The following is a 24,213-nucleotide window of genomic DNA, read 5'->3' as shown; positions in this document are numbered from 1 at the left end:
AACTGCACTGGACTTTTTTTTTTAATTTAGTTCCTCTTCTCAATACTACGTATTCACTAAAATTATTGTGATTAAAAAAAAAAAAAAAGGAAGAAATCACTTGCTATGCAACAGCCTATGTTAGAAAGGAAGCGACCAGGCTAGAGAGCAGTTACTACTGGAGCTCCTCGTTAGGACTGTATGAGCAGATAGCCAATACTGGAAGGCTGAAACTGATTATTTCCCATTCTATTTTAGTCATGCATTCCTGAACCAGTTTGAGGAAAAACCCTGAAAAACAATCTGTAGAAGGACTACATCTATTTGTTTTCAAGCTTTTGAAATAAAATGAGCACTACGCAGTTGTCACATCAAGTATGTTTATGCATAAACAACAAAACCCCAAACCTAATACTGTATGGAACATTTCTTTAGTCATACTGAAGTGTTATTACTAGCAAAGCAAAAGTGTCTGCTCAAATCAAATGAACAGATCACAAAGGAGGAGCGTAGGAGGGGAAGAACTCTTTAACCAACACCACAGACTGATGAAATCAATGCCTAGGCACTGATATGGAGGAAACCTGTTTAGACTGTCACCACAGTTCATTCTGGTCATCTTAGGCATGAAAAGAAGCATTTTAGTCAGTCTAAATTACAAAAAGATAACACCACCAGCCTATTAAACTGTGATGGGAATCTGAAATACTGTAATTTATTAGCATTAAGGGCTTTTTTAACTATATTATCCTATTAATCAGCGGAATAGCTGGGTGAGTTAAGAAGCAAGTAACTCCCTTCATGAACTTTAAGATTAATGACTTGCTCAAGGTTTGTAAAATTAATCTGCAGTAAACCTTAGGCTTGAATGTCTCCCAGTCCTGTGACCATATGGCAGAGCTACAGCTGTACAGAGCCTTATACTCCTCCAATTACTTAATAATTTGAATGTATAGCTATGTAATTCATGCTAAGACTGTTAGTCTTTCTTTTCCAAAGAAGTGAGCTGTAGAGTACAACATAACTCAGCTGGCAGACACAGTCATAAGCACTCAAGATACAATTTTTCATCTTAAAATTTTAGTTACACTTTCCAGCATTGCCTTCTTGGAGTGACTTGATAAAACGACCATGAAAAAAACCCCAACCTTACAACCTCAGGCAAAGAACACCTTTTCCCCCTACCAATTAATTCAAATGCAACTAGGAAATGGAAGCCCTACAGAAGATACTCTGAAAGTTGGAACACAGGGCAGACCTTCATTTTGAGCATAGGAATCACAAAACAGAGCACGCACTGTGCTTCGCAAGCAGAAGCGATTTGTCTTTCCATCCTTGCTCACAGCTTTGCTTGTGATTAGCCCACATCATTTACTCGTACATTCAGGTCCCTTCATATGCCGACATTGCTTTCATTAAGAACATTTTAAAGTGTTGTGAATATATTTGGTGAATATATTTGTTATTTTTTTCTCTCCTGTTTGTTGGTTTGGCTTTTGGCTCCTGCTATATTTCAGTTTGCTCTAGGTAATCTACTGGAAGTCTCTCTCACAGATGAACTATGCCATATGATTGTTTGTGCATGCTAAAATCTCACTTAAATCATGCTTATCTCCTTCAAAAGATAATTTTTTTCACTCAAATTGAAATTTCAGCTAAATGGTATACTAAATTGGCAACTACTTCAAACAGGATCTGCTCGTAAGCAGCACCTTAGAGAAGAATTCTCATGCCACTTGACTGCCATGATCAGGAGTTAACCACACTATGTGATTTAAGTGTAATGATACTATACTATACATCTGTGATTCTAAGGCAGGACCTAGAAACTTGCTAGAAGCCCCTCTTTCAGGATGCTAAAATCCTTTGGTTCCTTATAAGGAAGCTCTCTCGCAAGAGATCTGGTATCTCCTTTGCAGGGAGATCTACGACTGGATCTATCTAAACCGAGGGATGCAGTTATGATTTCCTACAGAGTCACTATAAGCCAACAAATTTTCTTTTTTTCCTCTATAGAGAGGTAATAGCACACCAGCATTATTAGAAACTTATGCCAGCATATTACCATGCACTTACTACTACACCCCTTTTGACTTTAAAATGCTATTTGTGTTAGTAACAACAGCCGCGCCAGCTGGGGAATAACATGACAAACAGATTTCTCTTTAAGATACCTATTTCCTTATTAAAGGCGTGTGTCCTGGGGTCTGTTACTTAGATGGCTTGAACAGCCTGCCTTAACATCTGAAACAGCACTCATGTTTTTAAACACCTTTCAATTTCCTTCACCAAATAAGCACATACTAAAGCTGCAAAACCAGCACCCGCTCTGAACCAAAACCAAGCCTGTGGCAGGCCCTAGAAACCCCCTTCAGGCACATGCCTTGTGCTGGCCCCTGCAGAATGGCTCATCTTCTTCCTTACTGTCATCTTCCCAGTTACAGCTCCCTCCCCACAAACACGTTATTTTGTTCAGCAGTACCTGAATATTCAAATGCCAAGAGTGACTACTTAGAACCACAGAACCATTTAGGTTGGAAAAGACCCTTAAGATGGAGTCCAACCGTAAACCTAACCCTGCCAAGAACCTAACCCTGCCAAGACTTGTTCAATATTCTGCTTGTTCAACACTGACTGAAACAAGCGGGTCTGAAATGTCATTCTGTAGCACTGCATGAAAAGTAACGTTTGAGCTACGATTAAAAAAAATTTACGTCCACAGAATTCTCTAGTGCAAAGGAGGCACAGCGATTAGCCAAGGGAAGCAAAAGCGTATTTATTCTTCATAGTCATATTTATATAAGTGAGGATGGGGCAGGAGAAATCAAAGAACTCTGTGTCAGACAGAATTTATGTAAAAAGGGAGCAAGCAAACTAAGGCTTTATTGATTTCATTTTATGAAGAACTTTTTATAATATATAATTGACTAGGTAAATTATTATTTTTGGAAATATATGTATCAGGAAATATGTGCATCACCTTACTAAGGCTAATGTTTGCTATTTCAAAACAAACTGCTGGCCAAAATAAGTTCCTGTAGACTAGAGTAGAGCATTTTAATAAGGTGACTCCAAGCAAAACAGCAGGAAATCTAGTCAATAAAATTACAGTAAACTGGTATGCTGCTTCTTACAAATTTGATATACTATTTGCACAGAGCAAATTTTTGAGCCTTACCGTTTCCTGAGTGTACACTCCTGGCTAAGTACAAAGAATTCTCTTTTAATGTAAATACAGAAGTAGAGGGAGAAGGAGATAAAAGTTGGAACTATCTGTCTATTAGCTAAAACTCATTACTTTTAGTGAATCACAGTAACTTAAACCAAAACATGAGATGTATACCAATGAAATCTGAAATCCAATTCATTGAATTTGGCTTCTTATTTATATTTATTTGTAATTCTACACACACACAAATGTAAAATTTGAGGGATAAAATTATTACTATGCTTTAAAAAACGGGGGAAATCTGGCAGGCATCTTACTTGCACACAGTGAAAGACAGTGCCCTCTGCAAGGAACATAGCATTTGAAGAAGCAAGGCAGACAAATAATAGCAGAAAAAACAGAAACAGAAGCATGCAGTAAGAGGTGTGTGGTGAAACCTGGTTCAGTGACACACAGCCGTAAGAGAACACCTCTTGGCTCCCAGGTCCAGCAATCTGCTGCTTTGGATTCCTGGAACCAACTTCACCCTTCACTAGTTTGAAAAGGCCTTTATTTAGAGCAAAAAAAAAAAAAAAGTATTTAAAAACCTTCTATCTTTGTATGATTTGGAATACTGAAACACTTGGAAAGAACAAGTTTTCATTTCACTAGACCAGAAATATTTCAAGGTATGTTAATAAATATTTCAAAAAGAAAGACAAAGCGTCTTTCATGAAAAGGCTCATTTTTAAACCTACAAAACTTCACACAAATACCCGAACTTTTAGACCACCAAATCATGTTCCACATTGGATTTTGGCTACTGCTGGTTTCCCCAAAGTGTGGTGTGGAACTCACTGTGAAACTTTCCTTTAGAACTAAGGGTATTAATACTATAAACATGTCTGACTGCTTAATTTTCCTGCCAAATATGTGTGTCGGATTTTTGCTATTCAGCTTTAGCATTGGAAGAGGTTTAAACAAAGGATAGCAATCTCACTGTAAAGAAAGAGCAGAGTTAATTTATGATTTAAACCATCAAAGGCATGAAGGATGTTACAGCTGTCACTAAGTTATAAAAGCTCATCTTATTTGAAGCCTTTAGCTCTAAGTCATTTAAATGTCACCAGAGAAAAGCTCTTATTCTGCAAACCAAGACAGCATCACCCACAGCTGGCTTCGCACTGGATGCTGTCAGCTGTCAGACTCTGCTGACCTGTAACTCTCGGGTTAACTGAACATTACGTACATCTGTTGCCTCCGTTGTTCCATACTGATGGATCAGTTACATGTGACAACAGGAGAGACACTTCTTCAGATCTACATGAAGCATTACTTCATTTATAGCAAGTTGATTCCTTTGGGGACTCAGAGATTCTTACAGAAAGCACCTCCCGAGGAAAAACCCTTATCACGCAACTTCATCTCAACAATCTGTCTGTGGTTTCAATTTAATATACTGACATCCATGCCACACTCGATGCACTTCAAATAACTTTGGGGCAAAAAACCCCAACATCAAAAAAAAAAAGGCTGTGTTCTATCTACCCTTATTATATCAAAAAAAGAAGAAACCCTTGAGACTGAATAATAAATGCAATGGCTTGAATCATTCCAGTATTATGTCAGTGTTTCCAGTCGTTTGTAACACGGTATAAAAAACAAGCATCAAGCACAATGATTTCATTGTGGCAAGATATAAAACCTTACTACAATACAAGAAAAATACCTAATTGGTTTTGATTTTGGTATTGGAAAGAAAGAGAAGGACATTTTCTGTTTTAATTCTATTGTTTTGCTTATGGCACCAAGGGCCAGCTTTGCACCTTACAGCTTCCTTGACATTCACTTGAAGAACCAGCTCATCTCCAGCGCTGCCACTTCTGTTTCTTCTGTGGTGCTACAGCAAAGCTCTCATTTGCCCACCATTCACCTTTATGTGACGCCCCAAATGCCAGAGTTACGTGCTATTACGACTAACTTCCCTACAGTAATATCAAAACAGTACTTCAAAAGAATAGAGAAGAAGCAAGTTTGTGCTCTGAGACACAAGAGTACTTCAGATATAAACGCATCAAGCAAAAGACACCTAAATTTGCAAAGTCAAAGTGACAGCAATAAAGGATCATGAAGTAAGCATTTAGTACTGCTTTTAATAGTAGAAGTGTATCAGCATTCTTAGAAAAATTGAAAGGGTGAAAATTTGAGGTGGCAGGGGAGTATGACTTTTCTGTCCTGAAGATCAGCTTTTTCTGTGTGAGTGGAGTGATTAAAAAGCACAGCACTACTCACTGAAGAAATTTCAACTTTTTCTACCAGCTAAAACGAGCCACACAGGTAAAAATGAAGAGAGAATATGCTGACCATGCTTCATGCTTATCTACCATGCTTGCTTGATAGGTACTGAAGGAAGAAGAGCTGCTATTTGAGAGGTAACAGTAACTGAAGAAGGTCTATTACACCTCTGCAGCTTGATACACATTTTAATTCCAGATCCTCTCATTTATTTTCTTGCACGTCTGTTTACTTGGGCTTCCTATGCCAAGGGGTGAATCCCAACCATCTTTAAAAAAAGGTTAAGGATGGGGAAAGGAATCTGAAAAATAAGAAATTAATCAAACATCTACGTTATCTTTCCTCCTCCTTGTATGAAATATGTTGTTTTTTTAATATGTGCCACTAAGTGCTCACATAAATGTTAAAGTGGGGCTGTAGCCTCCCTCTAAGTCAGGGGCGGACACTCCACTGGGTCACAGTACTGGTTCCTGAAGTTTGTGGCCACATATTAGAAATCCATAGGAACGTATCATATATTATATTATCATATATAATACACTTTCACATTGAAAAATCTCCTTATAAATATTATGTATAAGGGTTTAGAAATGTATTTGCTACTAAGACACTGAATCAATTCAGCATAAAAACTCAAAAAACCCCACAGCAACTAACAGAAAACTCAGAAGCCTATAAGCTATAGAAAACATGTATTACCTCACATGCCCATCCTTCAATTAACTTACGACTTTCAATAGCAAAAATTAAATGTTTTGATCTAAACAGCAGCTACAAAAAAACCAGCTATTAAGTTGCTTCTTTCCAAAAAGCGATGATTAATATTTAATTGCCTATTTTCACTTTTCAAAGCTGCTCCTTCATAATTAACACATACGCAGGTAATATAAGTTCTAGCCCACGATATTCTATTTCATTACAAAGCTAAGTGAAAACACTCACAGGCAGCCTCGCTTTGAAGTATTCTGGCCCCGCGTTACTGCACGGATATGGCTGTTCTCGCCAGTGAGGCTACATAGGATAGCTGCAAAAAGTTTCTCTTTAGAAACTGCACTACAAAGGCAGCACAGCTACGGTCTTGGGAAAGTCAATAGCTGTGCAGCAAGATGTGAGCTAACTGCGAGTGAAAAATCTGCCTAAACATCTGCTAGCTTTATAAATAAACTTGCGTATTGTTTTTTTAATGAGCCTTACCTGACACAGAGACTGTGTGTGACCTTACTCCTTGCTTCTCATTGTTGGCCAGCCTGTAAAACAGAGGTTGGAATCGCTGAATGCTGTACATTCTTCACGGTCACATACACTGGGAATTCATCCTAACAGGGCACCTACTGTAATTAGCAGGGCCAATCCATTTCCCACAGTGACAGATTTTGAGGGGGAGAAAAGTCAAAAAGGGATCTACCATTTCAAACCCATCGGGGGGGGCAAGAGCGGAGAGAATGCGTTACCGTTTTAATTAGCATATTGATTCACAACGACAGAGCAAATTTCAAGGAAAACCCCAAAACCTAAGTTTTACAAACTTTTAAGATCAAGCCGTGCATGTCTAAACTTTGTCAATGTAGGTAATCTGATGGTGCTTCTTTCTGTATTACTTACTGGAAGTAAAGTATGAATTGAGTTTTTGTCTGTAAGATGACTTACCCTGTACAACAATTTTAAATTGACTCACATGTCAAGTAAATTAAGAAAAACAATTAAATTTAAATGTAGTTAGGTATAAATGTTCATTAGTAACAGAAATTCCAATGAATTCTTCTAAATTTTTTATCATGTACGTACATAAACATAATTTTAATGGTAAGACAGCAAGAGTATGGCACTTCATGCTTTCAGAAATCTAGAATTTCATCTGGCAAAGGCAAATCTTTCCAGATGCAAGATGCTGTTGGCTAGTAGTTTTATGTATCTGACAAAAGCCTGTTCCTCTGCTGCCAGACTAAGAGCATACATGGTGCCCTTGTTTAAACAGACTCAAGCGTACAAATTCAGTTTGGGTATACTGTCCCAAAAATGGGAAGAAGCTTTTCCTTCAAAACTTATTTTGTCCCAGAAATCCCTACAAATAAAAAAAGGATAAGGTTTATGTAATTAGAAAGTTATTTTGTGTTTCTCAGTTGTATCTATTTAAGTAAAACCAAATTTTCCTCTTCCACATGAGTGTACACTAAGTTTACCAATTTTACTGCTTCCAGCCTTGACTTTCATTTCCTTTTCCTCCCTGCTTTTTAACTCCTTGCCTTCTGCACCATGAGAAAGCTACCTGGCTAGTGAGGACTGCAGCAGGACCTGTGAAGGAAGAGCAACCACTAACATCTAAGTGGCTAGTTTATTGCAGATTCAGGAACAAATTGTGTTCCATACTCCACCCAATAGTTAAAAAAGTAATAATAATAATAATAATAATAATAATAATAATAATAATAATAATAATAATAATAATAATAATAATAATAATAATAATGATGATGATGATTCTGGACACCTTCCAGGAATCAAGGAAGAAACAGAATGAGGTGGCTGGGTCAAAAAAGGCACAGTCCCTGTGTCCCAAAGGAAAAAGGAAGCGATAAGTCACTATAAACTGCTAAATTTCGTTTGGTCTTTCAACAGTCATCTCCTGCTACTGGATACTGGTGACACTGCCTGATAAGGTTCAAAGAAAACAGTCTGATGAGACGTGGCTTTAAAGTGGGTCTGAATGTGGCTATTGAGAAAGCAGTCAGATTAAAAAAAGGGAAAAAAAAGTGGTTTGGTTGAAGAACTGAAGTTTAGGAGGCCACAATAAGGAACTAACTGCACATGGAAAGGGGAGACAACAGTCACAACTTGCCAGATAGGATGGAGACCTAGCCATTGGCACCAGGACTGCAAAGACTCAGCAGGAAGAATTAATAGGTTTGCCTACCACTGCGTTACTGACTACTAACTCCAACAACATAAGAAGTATTCTTAGTTCAAACAGAGCTAAATCACAAATCTTTTCTTATTTACCTTAAGGCTTGGGAAGGAAAAGAACGCAGAGGGGTATCTTGGCATACTTTATGTAAGAATTATTAGACGCAGATAGCGTGTCTCAGCATACCTTGGATACAGTATCACCATAAAACTAGCCAGAGAAAAAAATGCACGCCTGTTTGCCTGACATAGATTAGCATTTTCTACAAATCCATTAATTATTATCAGAGAAGAATTTTTCTACATTATTTAAAAAAATAGCTTAAGAAGTATTTGCTATGTAAATAATATTCTTTATTACACTGAACCTAGAGACCCCAACTTAGACTGGCCCCATGATGGAAATTCTATTAACAAAAGGTGACAGGATAGATTTATGAAGGGAGAAAAAAACCTATTTTCTGTATTTCACCTAAGCAGAAAAGGGGACAAATAGGAAAAACAAGAGCATAGTCTGACTCACAGATTGAAACTACAATTCAAAAACTGTTTAGCATCACTCCTATAATTAAATTTACTCAGGGACTCAAAATAAATAGCCTGAATCCCAGTCAAGTCTTTTCCAAAACATCCTTCTTTTGTCACTGTCAAATACGATGAATGCATTATGCATTTTTTTCCCTCAGTTTTTATTTCTGGTATCTTTATAGTTTAAAGCTGCTGTCAGTCATTTATACCCCATGGTCCCAAATGACCGCCTGCTATTTGTCCTAGAATCCAAAAGAAACAATACAAATTAAGCACATATAAAAACTCCTAAAGCATCACTTAAGCAAAACTATTTTTCAAAACATTTTTTTTAATATGTAAGAAATGAAAGCTTAAAACTTACTTTGGTATTGATGGTAAAGCTCTTTCACCTTCTGTGTAAACAAGAAGAAAACAGGATTAAAATTTTATTCAAGTTTCCAAATAACCTCTCTCAATGTGCAATACATACATGCCTGAAACAATAATCATCACAATCTCTCAGGGAAACTTACGCTGATTCAAAAGACTGTTCTATACATGCATTAAGAGCAGCGTATCGACACAAGTCCTTCTAACCAGTGATACAAACCTTTTGGCAAACTCTTATCTGCGAGAACAACGTATACAGAATATAAAAGTTCTTTTTTATTCTTAACAAATAACTCCGATAAATCACCTGCAAAAGGTATAATGGTATCTCATCTCTCCAGTAAGAAATGCTTTATCTGCAAGATGTGCTAAGCGCTAACGTATAAATAAAACAATTGAAGCCAACTTGGACTTCCAAGCAAGACAACTGCAATAAATCACTAAAGCACGTAACATCTCAGATTGATTTCACATTTGGTTGAGATTATACAATAGTAATGCTTAGCAGCCAGAGATGAAGTTAGCTTTCTGTAAACTATTTTCAAATCCTTGCCAGCCTTTCTTCAATAACAGTATTGTGTAAAAAAAAAATTTGATGTACGTAATTGAGCTTTTTTTTCCCTATTGGATTTGATGAGATACTTGGTATCCATTTGGGGAAGGATGATGGAGAAGTTACTAATCCTTCAGTAAAACACCAATGATTTTCAGCAGATCAAAGTATGAAGGGAAGGAAAGTGGGCAATTAAAATGAGTGTCACTCTCTAAATCACTGTAGTACTGATAAAGTGACCCGGAAGAAAATGGAAGAGCCACACTTTTAGAAAACGGCAATACATACTGTTTATATAAAAATCATCTAAATTCTATTTTGTTCGTGTCCTGTGTTAAAATATATTACATTTCCAGACCTTGTAAAAGAAAACTACAGTTTCGCCTTTGTGTATTACGGGAATGAGCAGAGAAACGCCCAATACCCAGACGCCGTGCTCAACATGGCAAACTACAGTATCTTGGTACAATTTTTTTGCTGTCTAAAGGTAGAACAACACAGTTTGGCTCACCAACCTCGGTCTGGTTTTAAGTTTATTTGAAACAATGTTTAAGCCATAAATCCATTTTCCGTTTCCTACAATTTTCCTGTACTTTCACCAATCAGGTCTATTGCTTCCATGCTAAATTTCTGCTGCAGGCTGGCTGGCTTTTAGAAGACTGATCAGACCTTTTAATGTTAAGAAAAACAAAAGACCCCTTTAGAAATTGCCCAGACCACTATAGTTCCACGCAGGGATGCACTGTAATTTGCTGTGAGATGGGTGTTGTATCAGGATGTTTCCTTTCACCATCTCCATCAAAGTCTGCCTAATTTTAGTCAAGCTATCAGTTTTTTTCGGGGGGAAAAAAACCCACTGCAGTGCAGGCATGCTCAGCAGAGCTCTTACACAGGCTCAAAGCTAAATTCCTCCTCAGTGAGGAGACTCCAGTACTGCATTTGGGCTGCACACGCTCCAAATCAAGCCCAGGGCTACGAAGTTAGATCTTTCCCAGTGGGACTGGACACACAAATAAAGACAGACTGGCTCAATTGTACTTAGAAGTGCTGAAGAGCAAGCGGGTCCACTTTAAGTGCAGAAAGGGTAAGAGGGCTGCATCTCAGAGTCTGATGGAGGGTGTTAAAAAGGAAGATGCAGGAATGAAGGGAAACAAAGAGCTGTGGTTTGGGAGATGACCTAGAGCAGCTCGGCAAAGTGACTAGAGCAAGCACCTGAAACTGGAGGGTGGAGGAAGGACTGCAAGATTATACAAGAAGCATGAGGTGGGAGATAAAGGTATTGTGGTGTTAGGGTAAATGGTACCTTTTGGGAAAGGAAACGAAAGGCAAAGATCCTGAAAGGTAGCGTGGAGTGACAAGTATGAGATCGGATGCTTGAAGGTGACAGCCTGGCAATAAAAAGATTGGGAGGGAAGTACCCAAAAAAGAGAGACTGGAATGGGCACTAGAGGATTCACACTGGATGGAACTGGGCAAAAGACATCAAGCTTGGAGAAACAGGCAGAAGAGTCCTGCCCGCTATTGTGCAGGCCTCCCTAGGGTTGTGAAGGAGAGTCAAGAACCTTAGGTTCCACCTGATCATCATTACTTGTGAAAGCATCCCATGTTCTAGTTTACATCAAGTCACGATGCTACTGTTAGTTATTCCAACACCGCTCCCACATTTGGCAATGGATTTAATGGTTCAGATGTTGCTGCTGAATCACATGTGTTACTGGTGAATCATACTTATAGTCTGTTGTTTTTAAAGACTTAGGAAATGATACAAACCTCTTTGTTAAAAAAACTTTATTAAATTGCAAAGTTAACGTCATCATTTGATATTTTTAAATTGAGGTAACTAGTGCATAATTAATGAGCAGCTAGTCAAAATAATTTTCCTTGCTGTTTAATATGTAGCTCCATTACATATTAACTGCACACTATTCAAACTGCATTCTAAAGACAAAACTTTTAATTTCCTCTAGGTTTTGTTGGGTTTTTTGGCTTTTTTTCTGTGTGTGGAGCACATCAGTATCACATTTGGGGACTTCAGAAACACCAGTGAATGATTTTTGCAACACTTACAGGGTCACAATGCTTCATATATTCAAACTACTGACCTCAACTGCAGATCAGATTGTTTCTCTCTCCTGCAAATGTAGACCCCAACCTCTCTTAAGGAAGAGAGAAACATCACAGGAGGCAACTGCTAGTGTATGCTGAAGTCACTTCCTATCTATCAAAAAGGATCTAAGAGAGATAAAGATAGAATCTAACTTTCCAGTGCAGTAGTAAATTTCCTTAACCATGATTCCCATTCTGTTCCTGCAAGTCTCCACTTCACTGAACAGCTTCCTATCGGAGCGAAATATAAAGCAAGGATCGTAACAAAACACCCCTTTCACAACAAAATCCTGATTCCATCTTCATAGTAAACCCATTTACGCATTTTGTGAGATAAGGAGAATGCGAATAGAAGCGGTAGTTATGTATTTAGTTGAGTAGCAGTATGATATAGTTAATGAGTAGAGTGTGACAAAGGTGCGAGGAATTGAAGATGGCTGCAAAACGGTGAAAGGAAATGATGGGGATGGACAGAGAAAAGCAGAGACTCTAACCCAAGGTAAATGAATGTTTGTTTCCAAATTGGTTGGAAAAACAGGCGGCATGCATGCATCCAATGTAACTAAAATCCCGTTAATGCTGATCATCTTCCTTTTCACTGTCCTTTGACAAATTCCATGAGGCATGACTGATTTTGCTCTCATTAATAGTAGAGCAATGCACTGTCACGCACTGAACAGAACTGGGCCCTTGTCCTCCGGGTTGATGGTGGTGGGAGAGGTGGACAATGCACACACAGTCCTGGGGAGAAGAAAGGAGCACATGGCACTGCTCTTAAGCCACAACCTGACGTATGCATTGACCGTCTACATGGACAACATCCCCCTTTTGATTGCTGGACATAAGCGTCAAGTGGAGGGCAAGACATGGACAGGGGAAAACATCAAAGTAAGAAAATGTAAAAAGAAAAAAGAAAGAAAAAAAAAAAAAGGCAGCCAGAAATAAAAACCTACTATTAAGTAGCATTAGAGACATCTCCCCTTTCACTGGAGAAAATTCAAGAAAAATCTATCCGCATGGAACTACCACTGAAATGGCGTATCAAAGCTGATCTTACAGACTCCTACATACTCTCCGGATACAAACTGCTCACTTCAGGCAGCATTTCCCAAGTTGGTGCTCATCCATTTACAGCTTATATCCCAAATAAAATAAGAAAAGTTCATTAGTACCATTGCAGGCCTGAAGTAAAAATTTATTACTAACAGCATCCCGGTAAAAGCATATGTTGTTTTTCACAAGTTGAAACCCACAACATTTTGCCCAATTCTATATTCAATTAAAAAAATGGGAAATGCATGATTGTATTGGGGTGTCCGTGCCCAGACATGGCAGCGGGGCTGCAGGGCGGGCTCTGTGAGGAGAGGCCGGGGCTGCCCCGTGCCGGACACAGCCGGTCCCAGCCGGTCCCAGCCGGCTCCACGGGCCCCAGCGCAGGACACAGCTGAGCCCCTCAGCCAAGCTGGGGGCGCCGGGGGGAAGAGAGGCTCCAGAAAGGGCCAAAGGCGGCAGAGGCAGAGGAGGAGGAAGCCGAGGAGGGAGCAGCAGCAGAGGGAGCCCGAGGCCGGAGCAGGAGGAGGGCAGGAGGTGCTGCAGGCCCGGAGCAGGGATCCCCTGCAGCCCTGGAGAGAGCCCGCGGGAGCAGAGACCCACCCTGCAGCCCGGGGAGGGCCCCACGCCGCAGCCGCAGCCGCAGCCGCAGCCGCAGCCGGGGGATCTTTCCCGCAGGAGCCGCGGCCCTGGAGGGAGAGCCCAGGCGGGAGCAGGTTGTCCCGGCAGGACTGCAGCCCGGGGAAGGGCCCGCGCTGGAGCAGGGAGAGGTGTGAGGAGGGAGGAGCGGCCCCGAGGGGCTGTGGTGGACTGACCGCAACCCCCATCCCACCCCCTGCGCCCCTCGCGGGGAGAGGAGTCGGGAGTGGAGGGGTGAAGCTGGGAATGGGAACGGGGTGGTAGGAAGTTGTTGCTCTAGTTTTGTCTTTGTTTCTCACCACCCAAATTATTTTAATTGGTAATAAACGAAGTTTCCTCAATTCCAGTCTGCCCTTGACGGTCATTAGCGATCTCCCTGCCTTTATCTCAACCCCATGAGCTTTCTCACCATATTTTCTCCCCCTGTGCTGCTGAGGAGGGGGAGGTGAGGAAGCAGCTGAGGTTGGCTCCTGGCAGGGATAACCGGCCCAACGTGGGGCTTCAGGAGTTCAAGGCAGCAATATTAATTGAAAGAGGTAGTGGCCAAAAGTCAGACTGGAGAATACCAGGGAGTGCAATAATTGTGGGGAGCTTGGATGCTGGTGTTGGGAATTTGTCATTGTAAAGTGGTGACGGGACAAGGAGAGGAGTTTTATTGTGTAAATACTGTTCTTTTTTTCTTTTTCTTTTTTGCTTTTGTGATGATGATACTTTAGATTTTGATGTTGGGAATTTTTGTTGATGTAAGCGAAGGTCGTAAAGAATGCGCGATGAATGTGTCATTTAATGATAATTACCAAGTGTGTGTTTTGCAGAGGCAAAGGGTGGAACACTGTGGAGGCATCTGTGAGCAGCACAGGGCAGCCTCTGTTCCCACAGCGGTCACCCCTGCGGCCCCACTGCTACCAAAACCTTGACACGTATACCCGGTACCTTCCACCACTCCTCCAGGAGACGTGAAAAGAACTCTCAAGTATTTTGATTTACCATACGGAAACTGTCCTCATCTGACTGAAATAATTTTTAGCCTTTTATAAGAGTTTTGACAATTTTGCATTACCTATAAAGCTCGTTTAAAGTGATTAACAGACACAAAATTCAGCCACTAGACTTATGATCGCAGGAAAGCTACGTAGTGCATAGTCCAACCAGTAAATAGCTACTTAATATCAGTTTCAGTTTTTATCAGTTGCTTCATTTGTGCTCTTTGCCTGTAAGAGCTAAGTGTGATAATAAAACAAATATTAAGTTTAAAGTTTCCACTTTGGTCTAAAGGGACCTATATACCAAAATATTTATGAAAAATAAAACAATCTGAATGGAAATATGCCAAACACTGTCCAGGTCTTAAACATTACCAAGTGCCCTTACCAAATAAAGAGAAACTGAATTATTAACAGATAGCAAGACAGATAATATCACAAAACCACAGGTTCTTTTAGTAATCAAGGATAATTTATGAGGAGACTTGCAATAAACATGTACATTTACAACAAAGAGAGGATGGGAAAGCTCAAAGAGGGGAGAAAACACATCTGTTGGATCGAGAGTTGCTACATGATTTGTTTCTGATGTGCCTTGTATAATCAAAGCTCACTGCGGGAGGGATCTGGGAATGCAGATCGTGGTGGGGACAGCTCTTCTATGAAATGTGTAATTAATATGTTGAGTATTGCTATGAACTTCAATAAAAGAAACCTCAGACAAAAGAACCCCGCAATTTATTTTAACTGGAGGGATTCTCTTAATGTTTGCATAAAGAGGAGTGTTCACAAAGTGCTATATAACGCTCCTTTAACTCAATCACTGCTCATTTGCTCTGCGTTAAAATACACCAATAAGACTATCACACAAATAAACACACTCCATTAAATGCATTGATTTATTCTGCATTCATGCCTACCGGCAAACCACATTGCAAGGCATAGCTGTGCCTATTACTGTACAACACACAGAAAAATCAGGTATCTTGCCCTTAACAGAGCTTACTGAGTCTAGAAGATGTAACAGTTGAATGATAAGGAAGTCAGGTCAGAGGAAAACAGGAATTAGAAAGAAAAAGTGCAAACAGAGTGGGTCAATTTTTATTGCCACCTACAGCAGCAGTAAGTCAGGACCCATGTGCCCTGCTAATATTAGATGGGAGTTGTTCATGTGCATCATGAAACAGCTAAGTACTGAAGACGACATGGTAAATCCTGTAGAGATTTTGAGCAGAAGCTGCTCCTTTCCTTGGGCAAGAAAAGCATGGAGGACAGCAGAGCAGGGTTTGGCTGAGAAATGGAAACACACGTGACTGGAGCACGATCAGTGCCACAATGCACCGCACTGGAAGCCTGCCCACTGGATGATCAGAGCTAAGACTTGACGAAGGCCTTGACTGCCTGCAGTTGCTGTGGTGAGTAACAGAATTGGAAATCATCAGGTATTTTGTGGAGTTAAGAGCATTTATGTATTGGTAAGAACAGGAAAGCCATTCTAATAGCAGAGGAGCAAGCCTACAGTAACACTGGCAATGTAGACTGAATGGACCCAATTTCTGAAATACCACTAGTGCAGAAGTGGCGGGAATTGGACATATACTCTACATGTGTCCCTCTAAAGAAAAAGCCGAGGACAGTGTCTGAGCTATCCATCAACTCAGTATGACTGAGAGGTGGGGAGACGTAATGTGTTAAAATATGAAAAAGTTTTAAAAGCTCAGCTTTGGCTACTAAAGTTCAGGCTGAAAAACAGCCAATCCACTGCGTATGGGAAGGAAAGTTTTGGGAGTAGATAACAAGGATTGTAACAAACCTCACACCATGATTTTTCAGAAAAGAGGCACAGAAGACAATCGCTCACAGGTATAGACTAGACTAGCGAAATGAAAATCTTGGTTTGTGATGCCTATCTTATTTTTAGAACAATAAACTAGCATTATCATTGATGTTAGCTTATCCTTTTGGTGTCAAATTTTGGTGCCAATGCTTCACCATCACTGAGTTGTGCACTAAGTTGACTAGAAGAGCTGAATTTGTGTTGAGAGGGAAGGTTTTTCCTTTGTATGGAGATAAGGTTGCATGACTAATGCAAATTCTAACGTGCTTGTGTTGGAGCTAAAGATTAGTCACACGCACTAAGGGTCAGAAATAACAAACGTGCAAATTTAAGAATAATTTGAACAATAACTGAGTGCTGTCACAACATCTAACACCCTACAATCACCTTTCTTCATTACTAAATGACCCAGTTTCCGGTGTTTGGGTTTTTTCTGCCATGCACAGGCAGGATGCAGGAAAGACCCGAACTGCGTTAATAATGTAACCCCATTTGAACAACTACAGACCAGGGAAAACCAGTGGCACAAAAAAGCAAAAACATGGCTAAAAAGGGACTCAGCTTCAGATTGGAGAGTTTCTAGGATAGTTCGTGTACTTGCTTGTATTACAAATACAGAAGAAGGAAATAGTTTATTTATGGTTTTAGAAACCAAAAAAGTTGGATGAATTTCCACAAGTAAAAATTAATACAGGAGGACAGAATTTTCTTAAGCAGCTTTGCTTGGATGTTTTTTAGTGATTAAAGCTGGCTGAAATTAGAAAAAATTCTAATGAAATTTAATTAAAATTCTCTCTTTAAAGCTAGGTGCACCTGCATCCTGGTCTCACTGCTTCCAGCTTGTGGGTTGCTACAAAACCAACTGATCAACACTATAAAACGCATCTCTGCTTTTGTTCCATTTTATGAGAAAAGCTCATGAGACTTCTCTCAAAGTTTTTATTTTTTAAACAGAGATGTTTTGAGTATCTAGGAGGAAGGCAGAAATTTTAAAAAATTATCACTAGTCAGAACCTTATTCAAATGCATTCTAACCAACCTCTCTGAATTTCCACTTGCGTATTAGGGAATCACATTTCAAGATAACACATCCTTGTTAGGAGTGCCTTTAATTACAATGTATTTACACCTGCTAGTTAAGTTCAGAACAGTGTAAAGCAGTGATTACTGAAAACCAGTCTAAATTATCAGCCATTAAGTAATTTTTGATGGAGTGACATTTACTATCAGTGTTTCCCATAACAAAAATACCTCATGGTTCTTCCCTGAAAGACAAGAGCCTCCAAGTCAGGTTTTTGCTGATACCTTGTGTCTTCTATTCAAATGCAACACAATCTACCAGTAGATATGAGTATAGCAACTACCAGAATGAAATATCTCCTTACCTTTCTGTGGCCTGATAATAAAAGATTGCGTAGCTCCATTCACCAGTCGGCAATATCCGTCTATCAAGTCAGCCATATTCTCTGCAATGGTTAAGGATGGTGCTGTCACTGTCAGAGGCTAAAGAAGGAAAAAAAACAAGGCACCAACAAAGAGGTATTATTGTAGCTGCAAACACAGAGTAGAACAGCTGCGTCATTGCATCAGAACTTTACACACACTTGCAAACAGTAAACAGAAAAATGTGGGTGAGCAAAGAACTATCAGATTCTTGCTTTACCTTTCATGTAGCAAATTTAAAACAGGAGGTTCAGAAAGCACAGCTGATAAAACGCTCCACCCAAATGTAGCATTAATCTGGGCTTATTAAGTGGCTTGCTAGCTAAACTTTCAGACAACCACTGTTCATTACAACTGCTATGACTTTTACAGCTATAATTATGACAATTCTGAAAGAGCTGCTTATTCCTTAAAACTCTTACAGGTGGTATCTTTTGTCCACCCTTTTGCAGCAATTTATTCTTTGCCCTAAAAAGTAACCTTCCCAATTTCAGAAAGATTTTTTTTAAAAAAAGAAAAAGACAGACAGTAGAAAAGGAGATGAGAGACATACAGACAAACTATTAATTTTAATACCACCAACATTCATCATCCTCTGCACAGACTTGCCAACTTGCCCTCAATCCTCCTCTGCCACAGTGACTGTTTTCCAGTGCACTGGACCAAGGAAAAGATTTGATTCCACTTCCAGATCTGTCTCCATGTAATATGAGGGAACAAATTTTCCCTCTTTCATATTTCCCCTTTTCACAAAAGTGAAATTGCTCCATTTCCTCTTTAGGTTGTAGCATCATATACATATGCAGGCTACTATTAAGTTGCACTTAAGGGCTACTATTTTTAAAGTAAGCTTATTTTACAAATATCAAAGTCTACAAGCACCAGATGCAAAACCTAAAACATGTAATGGGCTCTAAATCTATTTTAAAAATAAAGATATTACACTACTACAATGATGACTGCTCACACTCAACTTCCCTTTCCCCTTAAAGAACAAGGAAAACCAAACAACTGCAGAATGCCCGGAATGCAAAATGTTAAAGTATGATGCACTGGCTGTAACTACAGGAGGAGCAAGAGAGTTTAACAATAACTGAAGTCTTCGTACGCATACACAGATAGGCAGCCCCCAGCCTCAACATGCACATACAAAACTGAAGTATACATTTAGCGTATCATAATTACGCTGACAGTACAAAAATCCAGAATGAAGTTACAGACCAGAACAAAAGTACAATCTACAGAATATCTTCATTAAGACTATACCAATCTCTACCCCTTCCCAGGAAAACCAAAGCTAGTAAGTTTATCACAACTGTCAGTATCATACCTCAGGTGCACCTGCTATCTTCAGTTGCAACATCCCTTTTCTGTCCTTGTCTTCACTATTTGAATACTGAATAGTTTGCACTTGATTAAAGTCTGCTAGATGAGTTGGCTGCAGAAAGGCAATGGAAAAAGTAGGGAAAATGTTAAAATTACAGCAAAATATTTTGCCTTTATTCCTGATGTTGCAAAAGCACATGTAGACTTTGATCTCCAAATTACACTTGTAGAAATCTGTTCCTCTGTTTCTTTCTACAGTTTTGTTAAGCTTTGGCTATCAACATACACAAATATTCACAGCATTTGCAAAATGAAACCGAGCACCAAGTTTGCCTACAGAGGTCACTGTTGAGTAACTCCAAGCACATGCTACAGTACACAGCGGAAACAACCTCTTGGAGGCCAAGGCAGCAAACTCTACAGGTTAACCACGTGGAACCGGCACTCACAGCATACTTAACATACCTGCAGACTGCTGTACAAAGTCTGTTCTTAGCTGGCTAAGTATTCCTGATCTCCAAACCTTTTCACTACCTTTGAATTAATTTCAATAGAAGTTGGGCATGGGCTTAACTTAAGTCATAACTGTAAAGGTCCCAAACATTTTGCTGGAAGAACCTGTCTGAACATACTTCCTTGCACCATGGAAGTGTACAAGAAATACTGTAATACAGTCAGTATCAGGTAATGAAAAGGCTATTAAGGGTATGAAGTAAAGCAAATAAGCCAGCAATGACTGCACAAATGCTAAACACTGACTGATTAAACAAGCTCTTCATTTACACATTCTCCCTAAGAAAGGGAAGAATAATTTAGAATAATTTGCATGTTTCATTGTTAAAAAGTAATGCTTCAAATTCCCTAAGCGAGAACTTCACTGGGTAAAAAAGCCAACAAATTCAGTGCTAAGGGTGACACTGTCTCTCTTCTTAATCCGACTGCATTTTCTGTGATCCCAAATCATGAGTGCAGTCTGAATAACAGCTGTATATGCTGAACTTCCCAGCTCTTCTGGGTTTAACTCAAAGATTAGACTTGTCATTCTCCTTTGTGTGAAGTTCAGTTCACAACAGTTCACGGTTGTTAAGACAGTAACTGAAAACAGAAAACAGAAGTAGACTTACATTTGCACCCTTGTCTGTAAGGTAACTGATTCCATCTTCTGGGCCAATTGCCAGTTCCACTGAAATAATCCAGCTTGACTTCAGAATCGAAGGAGAAAGACAGGGCAAAATTTCAATAGTAAGACAAGACCTTGCTATGGAACACTGTCCTCCAATGTTGTAATTACAGTTTTTAGTAATTAATCTCTAGAAGCTTTTAAACTCTCCAAACAATTTAAAATATATTAAAATCAAGAAATTCTATAAGTAGCAAAACTCCTCATGACTTGTTTCCTGAGGATCCGTGCTACTCAAAATGCGTTTCCTTGTGTTTTATCTTAGGTCTACATGAGAACTATATATTTCCTATATTTCCTCTTTTCTTCTCATGGACATTGATGTTTATGTTCTACTTTCTACTTGAGTGTCTATTTTCACAAAGCTTGCAGACTTAAGGTCCTTTCTCAAAACTTGTTTGAAATTGGTAGAGATTAAAAGACATTAGAGGAAAATTTACAGAGAGAAGCAGCTGAGAAGTCTCGTTTCCTCATGAAACCAGCGTAAAAATTGCTTGACTTTCACAAACGAAGCACCAATAAAAGTACTTAATAACGTACAATTCTTACCCTACTAATGAATGGTGCTTTTTTAACAGTCAACTGAGAAAGTTCTAAATAAAATCAACAAATATATTTTGTTGTTAATGAAATCCAATTGTCTCTACATCAAAACAGGAACTAAGCAAGCAATTAGTTGCAGAACTAAGCAAAACCAATTAGACTCATAACTACAGCATGTATTCTGGTGACTGTCACATTCCTCTACTTACACCGAGAGCACACTTGAAGCATTCCTTGTCAAATCTATACACTGGAGAAAGGATCTCAAAGAACTTCAAAATACTTTCTTCTCTATTGAGGTTGGCAAATTGTCGAAATGTTTGTTGGATTAATTTTCGTAGTGTTTTGGCCTGTGTATTAAAATGTTTGAAGATTGATTATTTGAAATCTAATCAGTGCATTTTAAGAGTTTCAGTCACTTAGTATCACTAACAGTTTCTTTATCAATGAGATGCGGACAATTCTCAAGAAAAAAAAGAAGCTTCAAAATATAAGTAACTGTTCCGCCTTCTAACTTCTGCTTGGGAACAAAATTATTTCTGCTATATATTATAAACGAAATATCTAATTAATAATGTTTTGAATAATAAAAGACAACATGTTAACCTTCACAGGAACTGTTTTTTCTAGATTCCTCATTTCTCCCAACTTCTTAACTGTGTACCAATACAAAAACACAGCAACCTACATCTTCATACCAGGTTTTAAACATAAAACACCAGTCTCTCATCTGGTAGTAACAACCCAGCTGTAGTTGTATCTTAATCTCTGGGCACAGTATCTTAGACTGTCCATAACATAGTGGATTCTTAAAGTCTGATAATATGCAAAATAACTTAAATATAAAAAGATAAAATTTAAATAGTAAATTAAAAATTAATGTAAAAGTAAACCAAATATTTAAATCAAACTATTTTAACTATATTGTGTATAATTTTATTAACTGTTTTCAGTGTAGAAATAAGCACTTATCATCCTTCCAACATGTGGGACAGAGCAAGACACCTAATTACACATCCTGAAAAATAAAGCATGTAGAGAATACAAGCAGGCTTTCAAACAACTGCATTTAAAAAAAAAAAAAAAAAAAGGATAACTAAACTAAGACATATGAAAAGTGAAGTATATAATGTATAATCCCTGGGAAGGATGCCACCCATATCATAATGAAAACAAGAATCTGAGAAGCAATCTCTTTAAAATGCCCCCAAACATGCCTACAAGCGATCAAGAATCCTGAATAAAAACATCTGTTTCTAGACACTAGAATTCATCTAGACAAAAGTGCATCATGTCCTCATCTGTCCTAATCATAAGAGTACAGGTATGCTTTGTAAGTAGTGTAGAGCTAGGTGACCCACTGTTTTTACATCACTGCTTACATCACATAGCACCAAAATGTCAAACCCACAAACACATCTATTCTTTTTCCCTTTGCCAAAGCTTGACCAGTGTCTGAAGTGACTGAACGGGTTTAAAAAAATCTCAGTAATACCCATTTCTAATGTATCTTCCAACTAACAACGACAGAAGGCAAAACCATGCTAATTTTTGCAGTATGTCAAGGTTAAGACAGGAATTACCATTGTTCCTCTACCAAAACATATCTGAATGTCCTATTGTAACAGCATTAAACCTCTTCATTCTTTCACATTGTCTGTTAACAGCTCCAGGCACTACACAAATATAAACTTCCTTTCGTCGTTAGGACTTCCAGTCAGATTAGTCATTCTTTTTAGTAAGCCTTTAAAGAACATTCAGAACTCTAAAGAGACAGAATTTTTTAAAAAGTGTTCAGAAAAGAGTTATTCTAATAGCAGTGATCCAAGGGTGTTGCATATTCACATACAAAATGATCAGTTTTGCAATGACACATATTTGGGTTGGAAAAACCCCTCAGCTCAGCACATAAACTTTATAACATAGAGTTAACACAGAAATCTGCCGTTTTGTTGTAATTTCACACTACTTCGTCACTTTAGCAGAACCTTTTACCAACTATCGGACAGATCATTAACAGGCTGCAGATATTTGGGTAGGATAAAGAAAACATCTGGCAATCAGGAGACCTCACTACTGCACTCAGAGCTGCCTCAGACTTTGTTAGGACTCAGATATACCATACCGGACCTTTCTGTAACATTCCTTTTTACAGAGAAAACCGACGTTAAGGGAACTGAAGTCCTTAGCCTTAACTGAACACCTGGCAAATACCAGGAGCAAGACACTATAAAAAGAAAAAAAATCTATTAGCTTAAGTTGTCCCAAGTATTTCAGCACTCAGTTGTTGAAAGAGACTTTATTCTGCCCACGGTTTGTTCTCCTGGCCTGTTTCAGCATCATCTTGACTTCTGTGCATAATGACATATGTTATTTGGCTCTTTTAAGTCTATGAAGCAGACTTACTCTTCACTCTGAGATCATTAATATGGTGTAAACATAGAAAGTCAATTAGAAAAACACTCCTCTTCCATAACAGAAGAGAGCCATTTATGAGAAATACCTGCAAATTACAACTTCAAGGGAAATACACTGAAAATTTGATCTTAAAATATTTCCTAAGAACAATTTTTTTTTTTTCTCCACTCTTGCTTAAGGCATGCTCTAGGATGATAGGGAAGACTCCTAATGGGCAAACTGAGCACAATCCGGCTTACATCCATTTCCCCGCATCCTCCCTGTCCCCCAACTGCTGGTTTAGTATAAGTAGATTTTTTTTTTCCCCCACGGTGTTTGCATACTTGATATACCTCCATACAGAGAGCACGGCTTAGCAGCCATACCATCTTGGAGGCACCATTTACTAATCTACTGAACTAAACACAGGAAGGTTTCTTATTCTTCTCTAGCGAAGTAATGAAAATGGAAGACCTGTTAACAACTTTTCCTCTGTATTTGAATTAGGCTGACTTATTCTTTCTTGAACATGGATAAACAGAACTATTTGCAGCATATATGAGATATAGTGCATTGTCCAATGGCTTTAATGTTTCCTCCTGGAGAAACCTCCCTAGACACCTCCTGGGCAGGCACTTGTTTTCTTTTACAATGTTATGTCTTACAGACACTCTGTCATCAGCTAATATATAGATGTCTTCAAACTCCTGACTTCTTAAAATTTATTTAATGAGCTCCCCAAAGAAAGCTGAGCTTTCTATTTTTAAACCCCTGTGTAACATCTCAGACTTCACACTGTTACATATTTTAATTTTCCTTTTTCCAGCCTTCTGGCCTTCGTATACATAGAGCAATATCCTCTGTATAGCTGGCATCTCCTAAATGTGCAACACCAAGAAATTTGATTACCGCTGCACTACACTCTAAGCTTTA

General features: G+C 38.8%; 1 protein-coding gene across 26 annotated transcripts in view; it reads right to left on the bottom strand.

The window, feature by feature from the left end:
• Nucleotides 1-24,213, bottom strand: part of PTK2 (protein tyrosine kinase 2) — a 181,259-nt gene that overhangs the window by 60,902 nt on the left and 96,144 nt on the right. For 21 of the 26 annotated variants that reach the window (XM_059836000.1, XM_059835977.1, XM_059836001.1 and 18 more), the window contains 6 exons: nt 21,093-21,233; nt 20,285-20,362; nt 19,165-19,272; nt 17,777-17,894; nt 9,216-9,246; nt 6,617-6,669 (listed from right to left, as the gene is read on the bottom strand). In XM_059836000.1, coding sequence (XP_059691983.1) covers nt 6,617-6,669; nt 9,216-9,246; nt 17,777-17,894; nt 19,165-19,272; nt 20,285-20,362; nt 21,093-21,233 — 529 coding nt within the window. The remainder of the gene's footprint in view (nt 1-6,616; nt 6,670-9,215; nt 9,247-17,776; nt 17,895-19,164; nt 19,273-20,284; nt 20,363-21,092; nt 21,234-24,213) is intronic. The other 5 variants (XM_059835988.1, XM_059835996.1, XM_059835999.1 and 2 more) reach the window with 2 other exon arrangements.

This window comes from Gavia stellata, chromosome 3, assembly GCF_030936135.1.
Source record: "Gavia stellata isolate bGavSte3 chromosome 3, bGavSte3.hap2, whole genome shotgun sequence".
NCBI lineage: Eukaryota > Metazoa > Chordata > Aves > Gaviiformes > Gaviidae > Gavia > Gavia stellata.
The sequence above is the reverse complement of the archived record's forward strand: the minus strand, read 5'-3'. Positions and strand labels throughout refer to the sequence as shown.